The 21,987-nt window shown below is 34.7% G+C and overlaps 1 protein-coding gene across 1 annotated transcript in view; it reads right to left on the bottom strand.

The window, feature by feature from the left end:
• Window positions 1–21,987, bottom strand: part of LOC118737104 (pyrokinin-1 receptor-like) — a 37,896-nt gene that overhangs the window by 15,475 nt on the left and 434 nt on the right. The window contains exon 2 of the mRNA XM_036467401.1: window positions 7,991–8,560. Within this exon, the coding sequence (XP_036323294.1) occupies window positions 7,991–8,156 (166 nt within the window). The 5' untranslated portion in view covers window positions 8,157–8,560. The remainder of the gene's footprint in view (window positions 1–7,990; window positions 8,561–21,987) is intronic.

The raw sequence follows: 21,987 nt of genomic DNA, 5'->3' as shown, positions 1-21,987 counted from the left end.
CTAGTCGCTTGGGGTTCCGAGTGAGCCCAATAAAAGTGTTGAAAAAAGAGTTTCAGAAATAAAAAAACGAAGTAGGTATGTATTATCAAAAATATTAAAGTACTCTATTATCGTTAATGTAAGCAAATAAAAACATAATTTCGAAAATAAATAAAAAATAAAAATAAATAAAAACTTAAGTCCCCCAAAAAATTCATCGAGCAAACAATTCCTGATAAGCGTACTCTTATATCTAAAAAAAAATGTATTCATGCCTATTCACTAAAACACAAATTACTCATACCCGAATCTTCAATATTTATTTTTACGCAACACTTTTATGTCACTCAAAAACTTCGTATTCATAAGAATTTCATGAATTTTGGCTTTACGCATCACGCGAAGTTGTCGTGAGTTCCTTTTATATAAATTGTTTGATATTTATTGGTGATTGTTTGCCCAACAACCCCACTCTCGTAACGCACGCTCATTCAGCTGTAGCGTGATAACGCAACTTTTGCAAAAATCAACAATCTCTAACCACATTTTCATTTAATGCCACAGGTGTGCGCATTTGCATTTTTATTGTTCAAATATTGCACGTAAGTATCTATGTAAGTAGGTTACACGCCTGCTTGAGGAATTAGGCTTCGTCGCATGCGAGTTGGCGCCTAAAAGCACACGCAATGCATTCCCAAGTCTTCTACACAAACGCCAAACACTCGACTACAGTGAGTAGGGTCAACCGAAACACACCTCCAAAAAGTATGTATGTATATGTCTGGGAGACAATGGTTTCGGCGGCGAGCGTCTGCTGTTTAATATGACATTAATTGACTTGAACGGGTGTGTTGTCTTTGACGCCAAAACAAAATTATGTAAATATTTATATAGGCATATTTGAACGGGAAAAAGGGGCAGCTTCGAGACATGTAAGGGATAACGAGTTTTGGGTCGTGGTGGCTGTTTGACTTGTTGAATGAGATTTGCTTTGTTTGCTCGAACGAAATTTGTTTGCTGTGCCCTGAAATTAAGTTGTTGTAAAGCGATGCGTGTGATGGGTTTTGTAAATATGTTTAATATAAATAATAAAGTGAAAATTATGTAACTTAAACGCTGACTGTCTTCGTTTAATAATTGCCAAATTTTGGTATTGCCTCGAGCGTATGTTGTAAAAGATACGTAATGGTGCAAGTGTGCCATGGCGTATGATTAACATAAAAAATTGGACAAAACATGCAACTTTCAAATTACGCAATTACACAAAATAGAGCTTCTACTGAAAATTTTCCAAATGGTAATTAATATCCATGATAGTTAAACACCCACAAGTATTTTGCTCGAACTCATCACATTTATTTGCATCGTTTAAAATAAAAATAAGCGAAATCGGCCCAATTGTATATAACCCTGCCTGACATGATAATTTTCTCCGCGATAAGGCTAGTAGCCATTACTAGCAGATTTTGGATCGCTTAGTCAAAATACAAAACATATATATTTGAATTTTAAGACAACAGGGCAAATAGCAAATTCGGCTACAAATGGCTAATTTTTTTTTTGCCAAGCGGCTAACAAATCGGCTGCCAGCTAAACCAAAATTTCTCCGGCTGTTTGCTATCGCAGCCAGCTCAATCTAGCCGGAAAATGACTAAAATGGCAACACTGAACACATTCCACGCAGAATACGTTTTCACGCAAAAATTGCACAACATCTTTCTCAGATCCTGAATTTTGATATATGCGCCTCATTATGCACAGAGCCGTATCTTTATCGCTACTGAGTCTGCATTAGTCAAATTCACCATTATAAAACGTGACGATTTTCTTCAAATCTACTGCCTCGCCAAGAAAGAACTTTTCGAAAGTTTTATAAAATGTTTTCGATTCAGTATCAAATCTACTTGTCAGGGAGCAGAAAGCTTGGTCGAAAATTTCATAATATATCTTACGAATATTCTTTTGAGGTGTGGTTAATACAGGATTTTCAATTGGACTCATTTTTCTTCTAAAAAATTTTCAGGTAGGTAATTACCCACCTTTTAAAATTGAATGTGGGTAGTACTACCCACTATACCCACGTCTTCCGCCGCCCCTGCATTTGAGCATAGTTTGGTACGGGCCCCAAACAAAGACCCTTAATTTGCTTCGAGTGTTATTTTACTAATTTTCCAACATCTTTTCTCTTGCGGTGCGCCGAGCTTCATCGGCTATACATTCTGATCATACGACTTTGAGCGCTGAGGCCGCGATGCATATCAAATTTACGCCATGGCCTGCAGCAACCGGCTACGTTTAAACCCTATGTCAATCAAAACATAGAGTTCACAAATCGCCGACATGAGACCGCCAAAGAAGATAGGAAACCGAAAAGATACCAAGCAAACACACAAACGCAAATGAATTTAAACAACAACTGAATATGGTAGACAAACAAAGATAAAATTTACTGATATATAAGTGTTTGGCGGGCAAAGGTAATCGTCTTGCCACTACAATATTTAAACTAAAAATTACTTTAAGTCGCATTTTTTTGTAACCAACTGTATATAAATCGCTGACCTCGCCGTTCACGAGATGCCGCCCTGTTCGGGCACAACGGAGAATTGCATAGCCTGTGGCAGGCCAAACAACAGCGCCGGCACCCAAATGGCGAAGATGAACTTGGTGGCGCGCGATAGCTTGGACATGGTGTGCAATTAGGCGATAAAAGCGGAAAAAATTCACTTCACAAAATTGACTGGAGCAAAAAAAAAATATTTAATATAAAAATATAAGTATATGTGTACATACATATGTTGGTAGATACACAGGTGTGCGTAAAAAATAAATTAAAAATCTTCAAAGCGTAACGAACGATGTGTCCCAAAAATTGGCAGACATATCGCAATAATTAATCGTTTAAGTTGTCAGTTGACGTTTAAAAGTGCAAACGAAGGTAAAGAAATGCAGAAAAAGTAAATACTCAGCTAAAATTGAAAGATAATTTTATTCTTATGCTATTGTCTGCCTCTTCGTCTACCTTTCGTTGCGCTTGCTTACTATTTACTTAAGAAAAAAAAAACCCAAGTCAATTAACGAAAACATTATTGTAGAAACGCATTAAAATAAAGTGAAATGAAAGTGTCAGCTCTGAAACTATTCGCACGAAAAACATTACACATTACAAAAACAAATTTATTTCGTCTCGCACTTACCGAAATTGATGATATGTTGTATGTATCGTTCAAGGGTAAACGCTAAAATTACCAATACCGATGCACTTACCCGCGCCGTCCATTTCCGCTGTAGCGTATGTAGTGCATGTTTTTAGACGCAATATTTAACTTCTTCCAGCGGGGCGACATCTAGAGTCGTCTATGTCTTTTATATGACTAGGTTGATATCTAGACTTTGCCATAAATACCTTTGCTGTATTTATAGTAAAAATGGTGGTGTGGACATACAACATTGTAAGTTGATAAAAGCGTTGTAAAAAAAATAAACAAAGGGTCGTAGGAAGACAGGAGCATGGCATATTCGGCTGACTTCCAGAACGTCAATTGCTTTGCATACGTACAAAGTATAATGTTCCATAACGCCGAACTACAAAATACTGACAATGTATACTTTTCCAAAACGCATCCGAAAAGTTATCGAAACGCATCGCTAGAGCAATCAGCGCATCAGAAACCAAGTTGATGCTTCGATGGCGGCTATTGATTACCATTTGTGTTTTAAATATGGAAAATTCAGAAAACTTTTTCATTGCTATATTGAATATTTAAAACATGCTAGGTATATGGTTGTAATGTGTTGCAACTCTGCATATATAAACAGTTTGAATATCGGAGTATAACAGTATCCAAACATTGTATTGAAACGTTTTGGAAGACAGCCTTCTTTTCATTCGAGTCAAAAAATTACTCATACGCCCAGTTACTCACTCATTTTACTACGTTCAAAAAATAACTCATACTGAGTACAATTTCAGGTACCATTTGTCAATACAAGAAGCGACCCAAACAAACTTTCCATTGCCATTTGCGGAAAGATTTTAATAGGTATCAGTTGAATTGTTGTTTGTTTTTCTCTTTAACGTTCTCAAAGTCAATAAGCTTAGTAAAGAAGCTGACTGACAAAACATATTTTTTTTTTTCATTTTAGCAAATGTAATAATTGGATATTTTCACAGTTTTTGATGGAATCGAAATTTGATGGAAATTTTTAATTCATTCCTGTGAAGCGTGTTAAAATAAGAGGAACATATTTATACATATTTATTAATGTACATACAACTGATGGCATATGCAAGCATATTTTGATGTTTTTGTATGCATGGGCTTGCAAGCTTTACGATGCTGAGTGAAAAGTATTGGTTTATTGGTGTTGGATGCTCGCAAATATGTATATATTTGCAAATACGTTAGTAGGGCAGGTGTGTTTCCTAGAAAATTATACACCAACGTATTTGTAAATATACATATGTAAATATTTATGTACATATATGTACCTATTAGGGTGAGCCAACATTACTAAGCCTTAAAATTACTAAAGTTTCGGTAGGGATTTAAAGTGCAGCTTCGTTATTTGTCATGTCAAGAGTGCTTAGACCTTGCCTAAGAAGATAAATAAACCCTCAAATTAGTTTAAGTAAAGCATAAAATCTAAATAGTGTATGCAAATGGCTAATCTTTTTTTTATACATATTTATATGTGACACAAATCCCTTATAATAACTTTGTTGAAGAGCTTTTTGTCAAGTCCCTTTCCTATTATAATATTTTCTCAAATTTTGGCCTTTGCCTTTGACAAAATTTACGTAAATCGCAGACAATCAAATCCCTGTTATTCGATATTTTTTCCAGCAGAGTGAGTTTTGCGAAGCAAATGTTTTTTTATATTTTTTTGCTTTAAATTTATTTACAAATATTTGTTATGCTTTTTAGCTCAACTTTGTTTGCATTATTTTTTTAGTACTATGTGTATACTAAGCACATTAATCATAAGAAGATTTGCCGCTAGGAACTTTTGCGTAACATTTTTTTTTTTTTAGAGACAAATGTTTCCTTTTGATTGAATGCGTAGGCAGTAAACGCACAAAATTACTTTGAGGGATTAAAAACAACTTAGGTACATATACATATGTATATGTAAATACTTAGTACCTGCCTTTACATATGGGCGTATATAAACATACTTATTTTCCTTTGATTTACGATATTTATTTGCATACAATTCTGCGACTGACATTTATATATTTGCAAAACTTTTGGTAAATATTTATTTATTCACAAAATTAAGTGTCGAAATTAAGTTGTTTTTTGTTTCTATAGGATTCAAGCATCATTGGCAGTTAGTAGATGTTTATGTAAATTATTATATATGAATTTGTGAGGACTAGACCAGAAGTTAGCAGCATTTTCAGGCTTTCAGAAATCACATAAAATACCATTTTGATTGATGACTTGGGGGGTGTACAAGAAGAATACTTTCTGCTTTGCAAGCTTGAAATATTTGTTTACATATTTATTTCCTTCATCCTGATATAAAAAAAAAAAAAAAAATTGAAATATTTTATGCTTTGTGGAATATTTGGCATTTTTTGGGCGTCTGATATATGAGCCCTTTTTTTTTATTTCAGTAGTTGAAAATTTTCTTGCAAAATTTTAGTGATAAATATGTTTTGTTTTTCATGCAGAGATACATATGTACATATGTATAGTAAATATATGCAAGTATGATTTCCGTAACTGTTGTCCGTGTAGATAAGTATGTTTCGTTACTAATTGTGTATCTCCTATGTATATAAGTATGTATTCCATTTGCTATTTGTAGTGTTTACTTACGTGCATTTTTCATAGGCTTTATTTTATTCAATTTAACCATTTTTGGTTCATTAGTATTTCGTAAATTGCAGCACTTCTGGAATTTATAGGCTTAGCTATGCTTTTACTTTTTATAGCCTTTCTTGACTTCATCGCCGGTGAATTTTTATAGAAGTATATTTTACTAATGAAGGAAAATCCAAGAGGCAATAAAAAGTATTACTGAACTGGAATGTTGCCTGGCCAAGCGAATGGATAGTGGACAACATACCTGTTGTGGCTAACAAATTCCATTACTTTTTTGCTTAGAAAGGCAATATAAGTACATACATGTGTAAATTATGGCACCAGTTACAAGTTAAGAGAAATAAAGAGAAAGAACATTGCAAGTAGATAAAATCGTTGTAAAGTGGCTTGATTTTACAATTAATCTTTTAGTGTAAATCGTATCAAAATAGTGGTTTATGGACAATAGGGCGGGTCGAAAAATACTACATTTTGTATAGGTCTTGAAATGTGCTATTTTACTCTCTTGTTCTAGAAAATAAATCCTCGTTCTCTGCGACAATATTTTCAGTCTGCGGAATAAGCTTGAAAATTTTAAAATAAGAGTGGTAATATAAATTTTTTCAGTCTTGTGTAGATCAACAGTATGAAGAGAATTTCACGGTTATTGGATAACATTTATCATTTCCCGCCATATTGGCAGCAAGCTCATACTTATGTCGAAATATCGTAAAAATGGAATATATATTTTTTAAGTATAGTGTTTAAGGTCATCATTAACCGGTGCAGTGAAATAACTCCCCCAGATATAAGCCCGCAGGCGTTGTTACTCTTTCGAAAAGAAAATAAAGAAGTTGAATTGCACAAGTTGCACAAAGCTAGTCATAGAGAACACATGGGAAGCAGAAGAACCGCATAGAAAATTAAAGAGAGGTTCTACTGGTTCGGTATCATAAATCGGTGAAGAAGTGGGCAGCTGGATGTGATAAGTGATCTGCAGCCAAAGAATTGCATAGAGAAATTGACAATGGCAGGACACATGGTAGAGGATTCACCAGTGGCCGGAAGATGTGCGTCCATGTGGGACTGCGAAATCAGATAACACTATGCAATAATTTTGTGGGAATTCAAACCAACCCGGACTTTGCTAATATTTTCAGAAACTATTCACATCCAGTTATAAAACGCTCGATGGACTTGTAAAACTTAGCTCGACTTTTATTACAACGCTTTATCAACTCACAATGTTATATGTGTCCAGACACCTTATCTAACAGAGGTATTATATCAAAGAAGACTCTAGAGGTAGATGTCGCCGCGCCAGAATAAGTTAAATATTGCGCCTAAAAATATGCACTTTAAATGAAACTAATTGGTGCTCATATGTATGTATGTTTCGAGTATCATATTTTTCACATTTGCCAATGCGAATGCGAATTTTCGGAATGCAAAGATGCGAATGCGAATGTTAGTAATATTATTAAAAAAGCTATAATCAGCTTAAGTCATCGTTTTTATTACTTGAAAATTTTGCAAATTATTAGAACATTGAACGAGTGCTTAACCTATATACAGTTTCAATCTAGTAGACAAAGTTCAAAACGGCGATTTCTTAGAGGCTCTTATATAAGGCCATATAATGCTGGCATGTGGAGCTCCCAAATACTTGCGAGCCAGATCTGTCAATTTGTCATATCTTAGTTTAGCTTTTCACCAATCGAGAGGATTTTCACCGAGATAAGCTCGTTTTTCTTTAAGATAGGCCTTGAAATGAGCTTTAATTTCACATTTTTCAATGTCTCCAGATTCTACATCCGAGCATTCGCCTTCGCTGGAGGAATCTAAAATTATTTCTCGGTTGTTAAACGACTTTCAGCAGTACTTGTTGAAGGCCCATCAATATAGCAACTAGTACTTAACCGTTTAGCGCCTGAAGCTAAAAGCCGCACGCTGGATAGACAGACTTAGAGCCATCTAAACAATATTAGAGTGGATTCTCTGCTTATGTAAACATTCGCAGTCGCAAAACATTCGTATCATTTGATGCGAAAATAAAAAAATAAGCGTATATTTTTTCTCTTTTTCGCTTCGACTTTCAAACTTAAAAATACCTTTTCGAACTCGTTCACAGACTATCGCCCCTTTTCTTTTTCCAATTCATGAATGCTATTTGTAAACTAATCTCTATCAAAACTCACCTGACAGCAGCACCAACAAATCGGAAACAGCCAAGTTGAATAAATAGATATGTGTTGCTTTATGCATAAATTTATTTCGTGATACAACGGTCCAGGTGGTAAGGCTGCCGCCCTGCATGCCCGCATCAACACGGACATGGAGAGCTGTTGCGGTGGCAGCTCCCATATTTGATTCAGTCGCACTGTATTTAAGAGATACTATATCAGATTTTCCGTTGAGATACTGAGTGTTAGTGACATATTCTGCTTGAATGCATCACTCTGTGGCTACTATTGACATTCCACCAGCGACTATCAATCAAAGTTAAAACGCGTCGAATTGGCGTAGTATGTACGCTTGAGTGATGAGGATATCCTCATCCAGCAGCAGCATTTTGTCGGTTATTGCAGTCTCGGCTAATGCACCAGCGGCGATGGCTTCTGTCGCCAATTGTGGGCGCATAAGTGCGTGGGAAAACAACTGGTGTAGTTAGAGGCGCACATGTCTGTATATGTCCGCGCATGTGCCTACAAGGTTGTTTTAAATTTCATTTTTGTTAGCGTCTTCGGAAATGGTGCAGGAGTATTTAGCTGTAAAAATAAGGGAAAAATAACTCAATATGTATATGTATGTACATATGTATATACATATTTGGCCTTTGGTTTGGGTTGATTAGGGTACATAAAATAGGCCATGGGATTAACAACAAAAATGTAATTGATGAAGCTCGTAAGACGTAATTGTCTATGCAAATGTTGCAAACAGTGTTGCCATTTTAGCCGTTTCCCGGCCGGATTCAGCCGGTTGGGATAGCAAACAGCCAGAGAAATTTCGGTTTAGCCGGCATTTGGCCGATTTGTTGCCGGTTTGTTTGTTTCTATTTGCCTTGTTTTCTTTAATTTCAAATATATATGTTTCCATTTTGACTAAGCGATCCAAAATCTGTCAGAGAAAATTGTCGTGTCAGGAAGGGTTATATAAAATTGGGCCGATTTTGCTTATTTTTATTTTAAAATAATATATTTTCCCTAAAGAAGGCTGTAGCGCGGATTTTGTTCATAAAATGTTTGTTATGAAAATTTTAAATTAGGTATGAAGTTTTATTCGCAAACTTAGAAAATTGTGTTAGGTGTTCTGACCCCTCCCCACAGAAACAAGCAAACGTTACTAGCAAATTATAAAATAAGTAAATTTAGTTGAAAGAGTTTAGCCGTTTTTTGTTTGCCAATTTAGGCGGTTGGTCCAAAAAAAATCAGGCAACACTGGTTGTAAATTAACATATAAATGTACTATGTGTTTTAACGCACATGTTAGGTAACAAGCGTATATACTTTTTTTTTTAATTTACCGCGACAAAAAAGAACAAATATCAAGAAAAACACAAAAAATTACCACCTCAGCTTTAGGTGTAATTTAAAGCGCCTGTCTTTTTGCTATTTTCCACCTACGTCAAGCAGTCAATTGGAAAGAAATTTATGTGTTTGCTTTGTTGCTGATCCTGTCACTTTTCCAGCGCGAACAAGTATATTGTAAATTTTGTAGAAGGACTGAAATGGCAAAGCTGCGCGTGGAAGTTTACAAAATAAATGAAACGCTTGAACGGAGGCTAACTCACACAAATCGAAAAACGAAAAATTGAGCAAGTTCAAGCTGTGGTACGAGTACACACATATTGCTTTTGGTTAAAAATTGAAACATTTATAAAGACAGGCATAAAAGGAAAGCACAAAAGAGAGTAAGCCTGCAGTGAAAAGCCAAACCAGTCAGTAAAAATACTAGTTCATTAACTTGTATGTGCTAAGGCGATGGCCTACCAGTTCGACAATTCCTATATAAAACTATATCTTAAATAGCACCTGATAACCATATGGCCATAAGGAGACTGTACCTTCGTTTTTTTTTTTTTAACAAATTATAACAAAAATTTGCTCCAGCTTGTGCTGACAGATAAATAAAAGCTCTGTGTACATTTTTAGCGCATAGCTTCACAAATGCCAAGTTTTGAGTTATGTCTCTTTTGAAGACGGTGTGCGATATTTGGGCTTGTATTAAGGTACAATAAGCAATAGCAGACACGTGTGTACAAGGCTGCTATGTTAATTTTTTTTAATCCCAACTGATGCTATTTTAGTCAAAACAATTATTTAATTTGGTTGATTAGGTGAAAGAATAAAATTTCCATAGAAAAGGTTTTGTCAATATTGTTTTCCAACGAGTTTTTAACGCGAAAAAACTGCATTTTATGTCGAATATACTTTTTATTTTGACTCAGCGCCACCTAGCGGTTCCATTTTTTTAAATCTAAGTCTTACTACGCTTCAACTAAACATGCCAAATTTGAAACAAATCAGAGCATAAATACGGGTTTTCAAAATATCTCGACCCTGGCGCCACCTAGCTAGATCATTTTGCGGCAAAATGTATCTGCTTAAATAACCAGGCATTGCACCATATCTAAAATGGGTAACATTTTTCGATAGCAAAGAACTTTTTAAAGAGCAAGAACTTTTTTAAGTGAAGGTAACTTTTTAAATGAAAATAATGGCAAAAATAGTTGAAGCAAGAATTATTACCGGATACGGCAGGAATCAATTCCCAGAGAACTTCCATTTCAATTTAAAAGGTTTCAGTATTACCTGAGGCTTCTCTTTGACATGCCGAAAAATAAATCACGAGGTCAAACATTAAAGGCGACTGGGCTTCAGCTTGAGAGTCGGATGTCCGAATAAGTAGTACAGGGTAGGTACTCGAAGTTACATGGAAAAGAGGTACTCAAATATTACTCTATTTTCACATTTTTAATTGAACGGATTTAAAAGCCAAAAAATACAACTTTTAATTTATTTTTAAACTAAGTATTAGAAAATTTAATATAAAACAAAGTAAGAAAGTTCGCTAGCTTTGAGTGGAAAGTTGCTAAGTCCAGTTTTTATGAAAACCCATATTTTAATATAGGAGGACGTAACTTGATTTATTTTTTCTCGTTTATATTCAATGAAAGGAAAATTTGCTAAGTTCAAAAGAGTACTGAAAATCCGACAAAACCAAAATAATATGAAGTCTTTTAATAAAGATCGAATCCTCGAATCCGCAAAACACGCAAAATGTTGATTTACTTGAAAATGACACGAATAAGTTGTTTTCATCTCCTGTAAAATTAAAAAAATGGACTGGGCAATTTCGCACTCGAAGCTAACTATATTCATTTATACTAATACAAAAATTTCCCGACAACAATTTTATTTTCAGAGCATCCATCGATAACAACGATGGTACCATCGATGGTTTTGTAGCACTGCATTGGATGTTTCAATAAGACTCGTCACCATCGCATAAAAATCGCGAAATCTTTTCAGAATTCTGAAAGAAAAACTCCCCAGCTTAACCGAACTTAAACCTGATGAATTTTTCCATATGGTCCATTCTCAGGCCAAAGTATCAGCTAGAAAATAAGAGACAATCAACGCTTTTTAGATTGCTCTTCACCGCCACCGAAACAAAGTACCACCATAGCACATTCGTGCATTCTGTGAAGCATTCCCGGACAGGCTTGCTGCTATTACCCATGCTAAAGGTGGATACATAGAAAAAATAAAAATAGATAAAATTATAGCATTTTTAATTGGCAAAACTTCGAGCGCCAACTCTTTTATTTATACTTCTGCACTCCATAATAAAACTAAAAGTATTGTTCATAAGGAGGCCTTGAACTACAAAGAAACGCATTAATGCAAAGCATTAGATTCTCTTATTTCCAAATCATAACTCACTATACGCAACCGTGAAGAAATACCCGTTTTTTAACAAAGTTTCGCATATTAGATAATTTTATCTCCTACGACTTAGAAATAAAAGGGACTGATACTTTGCATTAAAGCGTTTAAAAGATGATCATAGTCTCTTTAATGCATGCAGAATGGAAAATTTGTTTAAGCCATTAATCAATAATCATCCATCACAATTACAGCTATTTGTGAAATATGCAATTACACAATGCAACTGTGTTCCGAATAAGTAAGCAGCCATGTTTTATTTTAAAAACGTAAAATTTGTCAGCCTCAACGTAATTCGCTTTAACTTCGCTCAGTATATAAAATGTAAATCCGCTAAATTAAGCCTACGCAATATAATTAGGAAAATTAATTTGACGAGAAGGACAGTTCAAGTGGGGACACACATCCTTTCAACAGTCATTTAATTCAACCACTTTACCAACATTTTAATCTCTTTACAGCCCTGCTGGCGGCTTAACCGACGTCTGACTGGCTACACCGCATGCCTATTGGCATTTCTCTAAACATTGCATTGCTTTGTCAGTTTTTTACCTTTACTAATTTCTTTAAAACTTCGTGAAATTATTGCGCGCTCCACATAAGTAATCTATGTTCATTTCGCATTGTGTGACAGCGAAATGTTCAAATACCATAATACGAAAATTCCAAACAATAAACCCAAATACCCAGGTTCTATTTATTGCAACTTTTCACCGCACTGCGTCGAGCACAAACAATTGCAATTAGCCTTAACTGCCGAGGTACGGAATGTGAAGCGGCATAGAATGAGCACTAAGCCGTAGGAGCTTTGCTGGACAATTAAACATACATACATACATATATATTTGCATGAAACCCCCGAGTGAGTATGTGTGGCTTGCTTCTAAGCTTAAGCAGGTATTTCACTGTTTTGTCATTTTGCTGACAACGAAATTCGTTAAACTACCCAGCAAAAAATCGGTAATCGCTCCTAGTGCTAACGTGTTCTAGAACGCATGGCCTTCTAATTTTTTCGCTTCTTTTAGGCACTGCCGGTAATGAATAGTAGAACGTCCTACATTTTTTTTTTTTTAACTATCAATACTATCGATGGTACAATCGATAAAACGGCCTCGAGCTCAATATAAATTGTTGAATTTAATCCGCAATGTAAAGTGTTCTCTCTTGGTTCGAGGGTAATACTGCCGGTAAGGGCTTTCATTCCCCTGTTAAAGTAATGCCTTCTTGAAGCGAAAGGGTCAGCGGTTCCCATTGCCTAGTTCGATTCCATTTTAATTTCTGTTGTTATCGGTTTCTTTTGCTGGGTACTTATGTACGTATGAAATGAACTCCACACAGACAAGCAAATAAAAGTGTAAACGCGTAAAATTAGTGTAGAAATGTAAGTTTGTTAATTTCACTGTTTGAAAATTTAATTAAGACGCCTCAGGGTAAACATGTGAGTATATAAGTATGCCTACTCGCTCATACTTATGCATGGTGACATTTGTAAATGCTTACCTGACACATATCAATGCATTTTTATGCTCGCATAAGCATAAGAAACGCTGCGCTGTGTATATTCCTATTTGAAAGTGGGCATTCAATTAAACGGCATATAAAAACTTGTTGGCTTAGGTGCCATTGTTTGAACCTTTTGGAGTAACTCTATCTGCCCTTCCACCCCTAGCAGCAATGTTCACATTCCTTGTCAAGTTAAATTAAGTTTAATACAAAGCAACCTGAGCATTATCTTAGCTCCAATTCAACGTGAAGAGGTTGATTATTGGGTGCTCCTCATTTTACTTACACACCAGTAGAAATGACTCTTTGATATGAAAATAGGAAAGGCAATCTAACAATGCATATATTAATAAGCTAACATAAACCGTTAGTTAGGCACCGTTAGTTTGGCGACTCTACCACTGGAATGGTGTTTTTCTGTAGATGAAGAGAATTTTTATGGTTTCCCAATTGGTTGGAAATTACGGCCAAAATCGTAGTTTTAAAATTTCTGTTAAATTTTAGTTGTTTTCACATTTTTTGTAATAAAGATGAAGACAAAGAAAGAAACTATGAAGATTAACACGAAAATTAAGCAACGAGAGTACATAACATACATACATACGTAACAATTAAAGTAACTTAAAGGGTATGAAAATTCATTGAAATTTTTCGATAAGAATCGTAATATATCCAGTCAGCAGATATTTTTTTTTTCGTCCAAATATTGGAGGTTAGGCCAAACCCAATACTATTTTTGCAATGTAAATCATTTTTGACTGTTGCTAGAGTGCTATCATAAATGCTAACTATATTCCTCGAAATTGTTGTTGGGTGTGGAATTTATGTCTGAACATTGGCATGCGGTCCATATTTCGCGCCGATGGATATTAGAAATTCGAAAATTTCCTGTAGACTGGTATCTCCTATTATTTGATTTAACGAACAGCAATCAGCCATTGTGGTAATATTTTTCATTGAATTTCAACTCTTAAACTCACTTGCTGTTGAGTGAATCAAGACCACGTACCAAGCCGAGGCAAAGCAAACATCGCCAATTGCAATGTGTCGCACTATGTGCAAAGACAATCGAGTCAGCTTGTGCAGATGTTTAGTAGGTATGTAAATATGCGCATTAGGGTGGTTCAAAAATGTATGAGAAAAGGTAAAGTCGGAATTTTAATTCTCTCACCCCCTGGAATTGTTCTATACCGAACAAAATTCTTCCCCTGTTATACCCGCTCAAAATTTTCCATGGTTCCTTTTTTTCTCAGTGTATGTATTTTTCACTACGTTCCATAGAGCCCTGACTTGGAACCCATTGGCATTTTATATTTCAACAAGTAATTTTTAGCAAAAAAAAAAAAACAATGATCGGATCTAAACTATGTAGATTAGTATGGTACCCCCTTTGAGACACTACCTTTCCGATGTAAAAAGAATAATCGAAATCGGTTGACGTGGTCCAAAGTTATGCGGTAACATACATAAGAAAATAAAATACCAATTTTCCGACGAACTGATAACCTCCTCCTTTTTTGAAAGTCGGTTAAAAATACATAATTTATTACAATAAAAGCTCTAATGAATGTCGTATTAACTTCAATAATTATTATTATTTTTTTTTCAATTCCTGCAATGTTTTCTTACATATTCATCCGCTCTAATGAGGCGTATATGCAACCTCCACTGTAAACAATTAACAGTTGGTTACGTATACGCCCTGGAGCAAAGGAAGTGCGTTTTATGGCATACATACACACACGCGTATGCATTCACATGAATTTAGCCAATTATTTAGCAACAATAAACAAATTTAATGAAGCATGCAAACAAAATTTGGTGCTCAGCTGCACACTAGCATTCCAGCATTTAAGTATGTACAGCGGCGGATTTACCGTAAAGGCAACATAGGCAGATGCCTGTGGCGGCAAAATTTAGGGGCGGCAAAATTTGAAATGAAATTGAATTTTTCCTTTTTCAAGTTAGCTGCAATGAAAGTAGAATTTGTGTTTTTACATTTTAGGACATATATTTGAGATTCAATTACGCAAATGAGAAAATAGGAGAACACTGTTAGGTATTTTTGATATTATTTAAATGATAAACATTTTAAAATACTAATTTAGTATTTTTAAGATTATAACTTATCAAGTGAAAAAAGTTTGTTGATGTTGGCTTTCTTTAAACGCTGAAAACCTTTACTCAAGGCAGATGCCACTTTTTCATCTTAAGTTGTATTAAAAGTATAGTAAATAACATAAGTTTGAGTATCGTTAATCGTTCCAAAAGCGATACTTTTACCTCAACATATTTTTCTTATCGGAAAAAGGGCGGCAAATTCTGAATTACCGAGGTGTGACAAATATTCAAATCCGCCACTGAGTATGTACGACTGGATAGATCATTGACACGCAGAATCGCGGTTAGTAATATCTAATTGTTATGGCTTTTAAGTTATCCAGAAGTTTATATACGAATACATACATACATACATACATGTGTAAATAAGGGGTGTGCCATATTCACCAAGTTGCTTACGATCTAACACACTGCATTTTAGAAAGGATACTTCTGCTTAAGTCTCTTTCTTCTTTCATTGTTTTCGTAAGAATCGTCAAAGGCTCTTAAATTTTTATTTTCAACCATATAGATTTACATTTGCCAAATAAACGACAACGACGTTTGCAAGGCTCAGAGAGTCAAGACAGTGGAGAGCAATATAGTTCAGTCAATGCCAACTAATACTTAGATATATGTACATATATACATCAAATGAAACAACAAAATATAGATACGATGACCAATCTCAACTTCAATAAAGAGCCTCACACAGTGTACACAAATGCGCTAGGGTATAAAAATAATAGGACCTGGTGTATCAAAGGCTCTCAGTAATAGGATTAGTATTCAAAAGGCTCATAAGATTCACTTATGACCCCTTGAAAAATATACAAGTAATTCCTTAAAAGGTAGAGTAGTGTCAAAATTTGTTTATTAAAAAAAAATAAGTAGTAGGATTGATATTAGAAAAAAATCCATAGAGACAATATAAGGTCACCACATGTATAATCCATGACCACTTAATTCAACTTGCTTTTAAAAAGAAGCCGATGCTCACTAAACTGAGTAGATATTTTATATTCCCCTTCCCTAGGCAACCCAACGGCCAGATGCGTAGAATCCTAGACAGAGGACGCCAGGTTATTAGATAGTTGGCTATGGATATCAGGAGATTCGAAATGTACCAGATTATAGTAGACGTGATGAGTATCCTATTCCTTGCACACTACGCATTAGTCTGCTGTGAACAGACTTTCTACCTAGCCTAAAGGCAGCTTTCAAAAAATGGTACAAGCAAGTGATTTTTTGGGTCTTAAAGATCTAACCATATACAAGCTACAAGGAGTAGTAACACCTGATTGCAACCTCTTTCTTTCTATTATTTTTATTAATTCTTTTCTCATCTAAGCCTGAGTGGAGAATTTATTTCAATTTTCTGATCTAACGCAAATCAAATTTAATTCAATGGTCTACCTCTCAACTGATTTGCACAGTTCTCCTGAGACTTGCAGTCATATAGTGTGTTTCCTATAAAAGTATGAATAAGATTCCTAAAAAACCTGACCAGACCTTTGACCATTCCACAAGAATTTTTCTACTTTTGTTGGCATAGTATTTGCAAGGAGGAGCGTGGAAAATCAAATTGAATTCCTCGCTTCTTTCCATTTTCAGTTACATACTCGTTCGGCTGTTAAGTCATTTAAAAAAAAACGCTTGTTCTTCTAAGAAATCCAATGACTACTCCAAATTCGGAACTTATAAAATAACAGAAAACCTAGACAGCATACTTTAAAAATTGATGTACCTACATATATCTGCTTAATGTAATGTCCATGCAATTTGAAATATATTAAATTAAAATAAATTTTTACTTCCCCTCACTACATTTGCAATTAAATTAATGCGAGCTATCCTGTGTAATCGTAGTACTATATTCAATTCTATAAAAAAATATATGCATTTGTATGTATTTCAGTATATGCGATTGGGGTACAAATTTAATAGGATTAGCGGAGCATTGTTTGCCTAATACAACATCGGCAGGAAGGTTTGTATGTGAATTAGGCTGGATCACGAAAAAATGTACTTTCTTCGGAAATATCCTGTAAATCGATTTCTAATGGTGATATATTCGAAAGGTATTTTTGCATACATAAATATGTATATGAGACCTATATAGTACTCTAAATTCGTTTTCAATTAAATACCTCCCGTCGACCACAAAACTTGATTACATCGTTATACTTATATTTTAGTAGCCACTAAATTAAAAAATTTTGGAAATGTTGAAATGGAATAAAAGGATGCATAGCTAGCTCTCAAAAATACTTTTTCATATGTTGCATTTTTTATGTTGTAGCTTTTAGAGATCATTTTCAAAGATGCCGAAATTTTCTCAAATCCCTGTAAGTAGACATTCAAAGCACATAGGTGGTTGGTTGGTCTCACAAAATTTTTTATTCCAAATGGAGCCGAACCCAGGCTAATGAGTTTAAGTCTTTATTTAAACGTAGGTACTTATTCTATGTGCCTTTTCATATGTACATACATAGATGTATGTATGTTCCATTTAACTTTGTGAATATAAATTCGCCAACAGCGCACTCAGTTAATATGCGTCCGTCATGGGTATTCCACAGCACGAGCTGGTAACCGCCCGAATTAATGACCACAGCAGCAGCAGGAGAAGCAGCAATGACAATAGAATCACATTTACATGCATGTATACACACGCACATACATTCATATATGCATCCATAAATTAATGCTTCTGCACATGTGCTGATGGTATTACACTTACAGGAAAGAATAGAGCAGACAACTACGGTTTTCTGCGCTCGAGGCGCACCCAAAAATTCAATTTAACTCGTGCATACATTCTGGCGCCATTGTTAAGAGTTTCAGGTAGTATTTTGTCCATTCATTCAGCATCCATGCCCCCATCTACATTCTCTGACATTCAAATGTATACAGAGTGTCCTACCCCTTCTAAAATGGAGGAAAATGTTTTTCATTGGAAAATGCACACATATGAACTAAGAAGTCATGGATGCTCTATCCTTTGGTCGCATTACCGACTTCATATTTCATATTCATATATTTGCGTTTTCCTTTAAAAAAAAATGTTCTTCCATTTTAGACGGAGTAGGCGGGTGGTCTAGGACACCCTGTATACAGTAGCATTATCAAAAAAATAAATTAATTTAAAATGGTTCCTTTTCCGAGAAACATGACTTTTTAGCTTTAACTATGGCTGAAAAGCAGCCCTTGACAATTTAGTGTAAAAATATTAATATTTTCACGCCTCGCTTGAACGCTTTTAGCATGCTCCAGCGAGCTCAAAATTACAAAATGACACCTCAAGAGTTCTTGTAGAGGCCGAAGATATTCAGCGACAACTCCTCTTGATTGAATAAATTTGGTTAAAAATGTCATCAAACAGAATAAATCGGAAAAAAAAATCTAAGGAATAACCAACTTTTAAAGAGCACTTTTCGACGCTTTCTTGTTTTTTTTTAATTCTCTTGTAATATCTCAAAATATAAGGTCGGATCGAAAAAATAACTTGCCCAGTGTTTTCAGCCAGCGGCCGTCGCTCAGCAGCCATGGCAAACCTGCGAGTATATTTCTGCCTTGTAAAAGCTTCTCATAAAATCCATTTATCGTCTAGAGGGAGCTTAGAACTGTAGGTCTATTGCATTAACAACGTCAAGAGGCACCCACAAATCGTAGAAAAAGCTCGCTCGAAAAGTTCTTAGACCGCTGATTACGACAAAGTGAAAAAAAATTTAGAAGTTTCCAAAGTCTCTAATTTCGATTCTGCATCAGCACATCAAAACTCCAAATGTTGGATCCAATGTGGAGAAGATTTATTTGGAAAAGTCGTTGAGAATCGTTTTATTCATGAGATATGTATATATGTATGTATAAATACAAATATTGCAAACTGATTTTTCAAAGCATTACATGCCACGATCCTCTGTAGCGCACGTCACTGAGAGTAAATTATCCCCAAGCCCGTTGAACGTAAATATTATTCAGCTACTATTCATTTGAAACTTTGCAGCAGAGCGTATTAGAAAAGCCCATACGCACTTTTTGCTGAACAGAACTCTACAGAATCCTGCGTTTATATGTATGTATATATATGCGAACTTTTCTCTTCATACATATGTAGTTAGTCACGTGACATGACATTATATGATATGACATCACATTATATGGCATAACATCACATGACTTGACATCACATGATATGACATGACATGGCATTACATGACGTCGCATCACATGATATGACATCATATGGTATGACATCATATGACATTACATCAGAGGATATGACAACACATGACATGACATCCTATCACATCACATAAAATCACGTCACATCTTATCACGTCATCGCGCCTCATCTCATCTACGTGAATAGAAAAAGAAAAGGATATAAGCAAAGATGTGAAAGATAAAAACAAAGATGAAGACCAAGGTAAATTTACCGATTTCAAAACCAAAAACACCGTTGGAAAGTTAATTTTCGGTAGATGAGGAGAGTTTCTATAGTTTCGAAATTGGTTGAAAATCGTCGTTTAAAAATTTCCATATTTGTGTATGGTTGTTTTTGCAACCTGTTCAATTTAAACTGTTTCGCATTTTGTTTTAATTCATATTTAAAAATTAAACTTTGAAATAAAGATAAATATGAAGCTGAAGAAACAAGGGATAACGATGAAGACAAAAAAGGCAAAAGTGAAGATAAAGACGAAAATGGAGACAATGAGAAATACATAAGAATTAGGGTAACAGAGTTGAAATTTTAAATCAGCCATAAAGGTTACTGAAATTTCAAACGAATAACGAAATTTGTCAAGTTAAAGAAATGTATCAAGTTATCGATATTTATTGAATTGTCATCATTTATAGACTTAACGAAATTTATCGAGGTGTCGTAATGCATGGAGTTTTTCCAACTTACAGAGTTATCGATAATTATTGATCTACTGAAATTGGTTAGTTCAACGAATCGATGTTTATGGAATTTTCAAAATATATCGATTTATCGAAATTTCAAGGTTATATAAGCTTATTGATTTATCACTGCTTATCGAATTTTATCGTGTTAACAGAGTGTAACGAGTTATCAAAATGTTTTGATAGTTTTCGAAAAATGTGGAGCTGTCAAAAGTAAAAATTTATAAAGGTATCCAAAGAATTTACATTTTTGAGTTATCGAAATTTATCGAGCCCTCGAATTTCACCGTTATCGAAATTGGTCGAATTAACTAGTTTTGTTCAGTTATCGGATTTTAGTGTTCTTGAAATTCATCGAACTATCGATATGTATCAAATCATTGAAATTTATCGATAAACTTGAATGTATCGGGTCAATTCCACGTCCTGCCGAAGTCCTGCAGAGACCTTCTCAGACAAAAAAATTTTAGTTACGTTTAAGTTCCAAAGCAGAAGATTTTCCGGTTAGTTAACTTATTACCGTATAAGTTTTGCTACGTGTTAAGTTAGAAAACCTCTCCAAGGCTTCTAAAACTAGAAAAACTGTCGAATTTCGACAGTAACTGGCACTCTAGTGTTCATTAAAACTTGTTTGTCATAATTTTTTGAATTTTTTAATATACAGTTTTGTAGCGCATTAAATTTTATTATAATGATGTGCAAATTTGAAGTACCTAGGACTTACTGTTGATTTTTGGCTATTTATTTTGTTCACGCACTTTCATCCATACAAATCATCTTACGGAACTGCTTACTCAGCACGTTTCTACGGTATTTGTTAGATCATGAGCTACACTTTCATGAAAAAGAAATAAACATTAAATAAACGAAAGGAAGTGCCAAAAAATGCTAAAAGTATCTTCCCTATTTATATTCCCGCCACTTTGGTTTTATAAACATAAATATGTATGTGTTTTTGCATTGCCAAGAGTTTTTGTTTTGTGAGACTCAATTCTACATATATACGCATGAATTCTTTCCTATCACAAGGTTTTATTTAGCAGTTTACTGTACATTTCTGTCTTTAGAATGTGTCAACACCCTTTGCCTTTGGGACACAAATTCCATTTAAAGCGAATTGTATTTTTACACAAATACATACTGTATGTAAATGCATGTGAATGCAATTTAATACTATATGTTTAAAGCCAACAATGTACAATCAGATCAAGTACTTGACTTAGAAAGGTTAGGATTATTATTTGCTGCATTGCACACTACATCAAAGTGCAATATACTCGTACTCGTATGTTATAAAATATCTAAATAAGAGAACATCTAAGCCAGAGTCAGCTCAGAACAAGTTCAAAGGTTCTGAAGAGGGCGACAATTGTCACTTCGTAGAACATCGCCATGTTAAAAAAGACAGTTGAAAGCATTGATTTGGGATAGATGTAGAACCAGTAACGTCCCTTTTCAGGCTAGCTCAGCGCAAGTTCTGAACCAGTTTGGTTTGATACAGAAACTCACAAGCTTCATATTACTGAGAAAATGCATATGCTTCCACAATTTTTAAAGATTCTTTTTCTAGAGAATTGAGTGCGTAGGAAAGCTCCTAGCATTACTCCTAGCATTAAAGGGAATGTTAAAAATTTCTTTGATATTCATTTTAAACCACTGAAGTCTTCATTTACCAGTTAAGTTTTTAGGCATTTGTATGGTAACTTCACAATGAATGTCTGAAAAAA

This window comes from Rhagoletis pomonella, unplaced genomic scaffold (assembly GCF_013731165.1).
Source record: "Rhagoletis pomonella isolate Grant_MI unplaced genomic scaffold, Rhpom_1.0 Rhpom_scaffold_00004, whole genome shotgun sequence".
Classification (NCBI taxonomy): domain Eukaryota; kingdom Metazoa; phylum Arthropoda; class Insecta; order Diptera; family Tephritidae; genus Rhagoletis; species Rhagoletis pomonella.
This window is presented reverse-complemented; position numbering and strand designations above follow the sequence as displayed.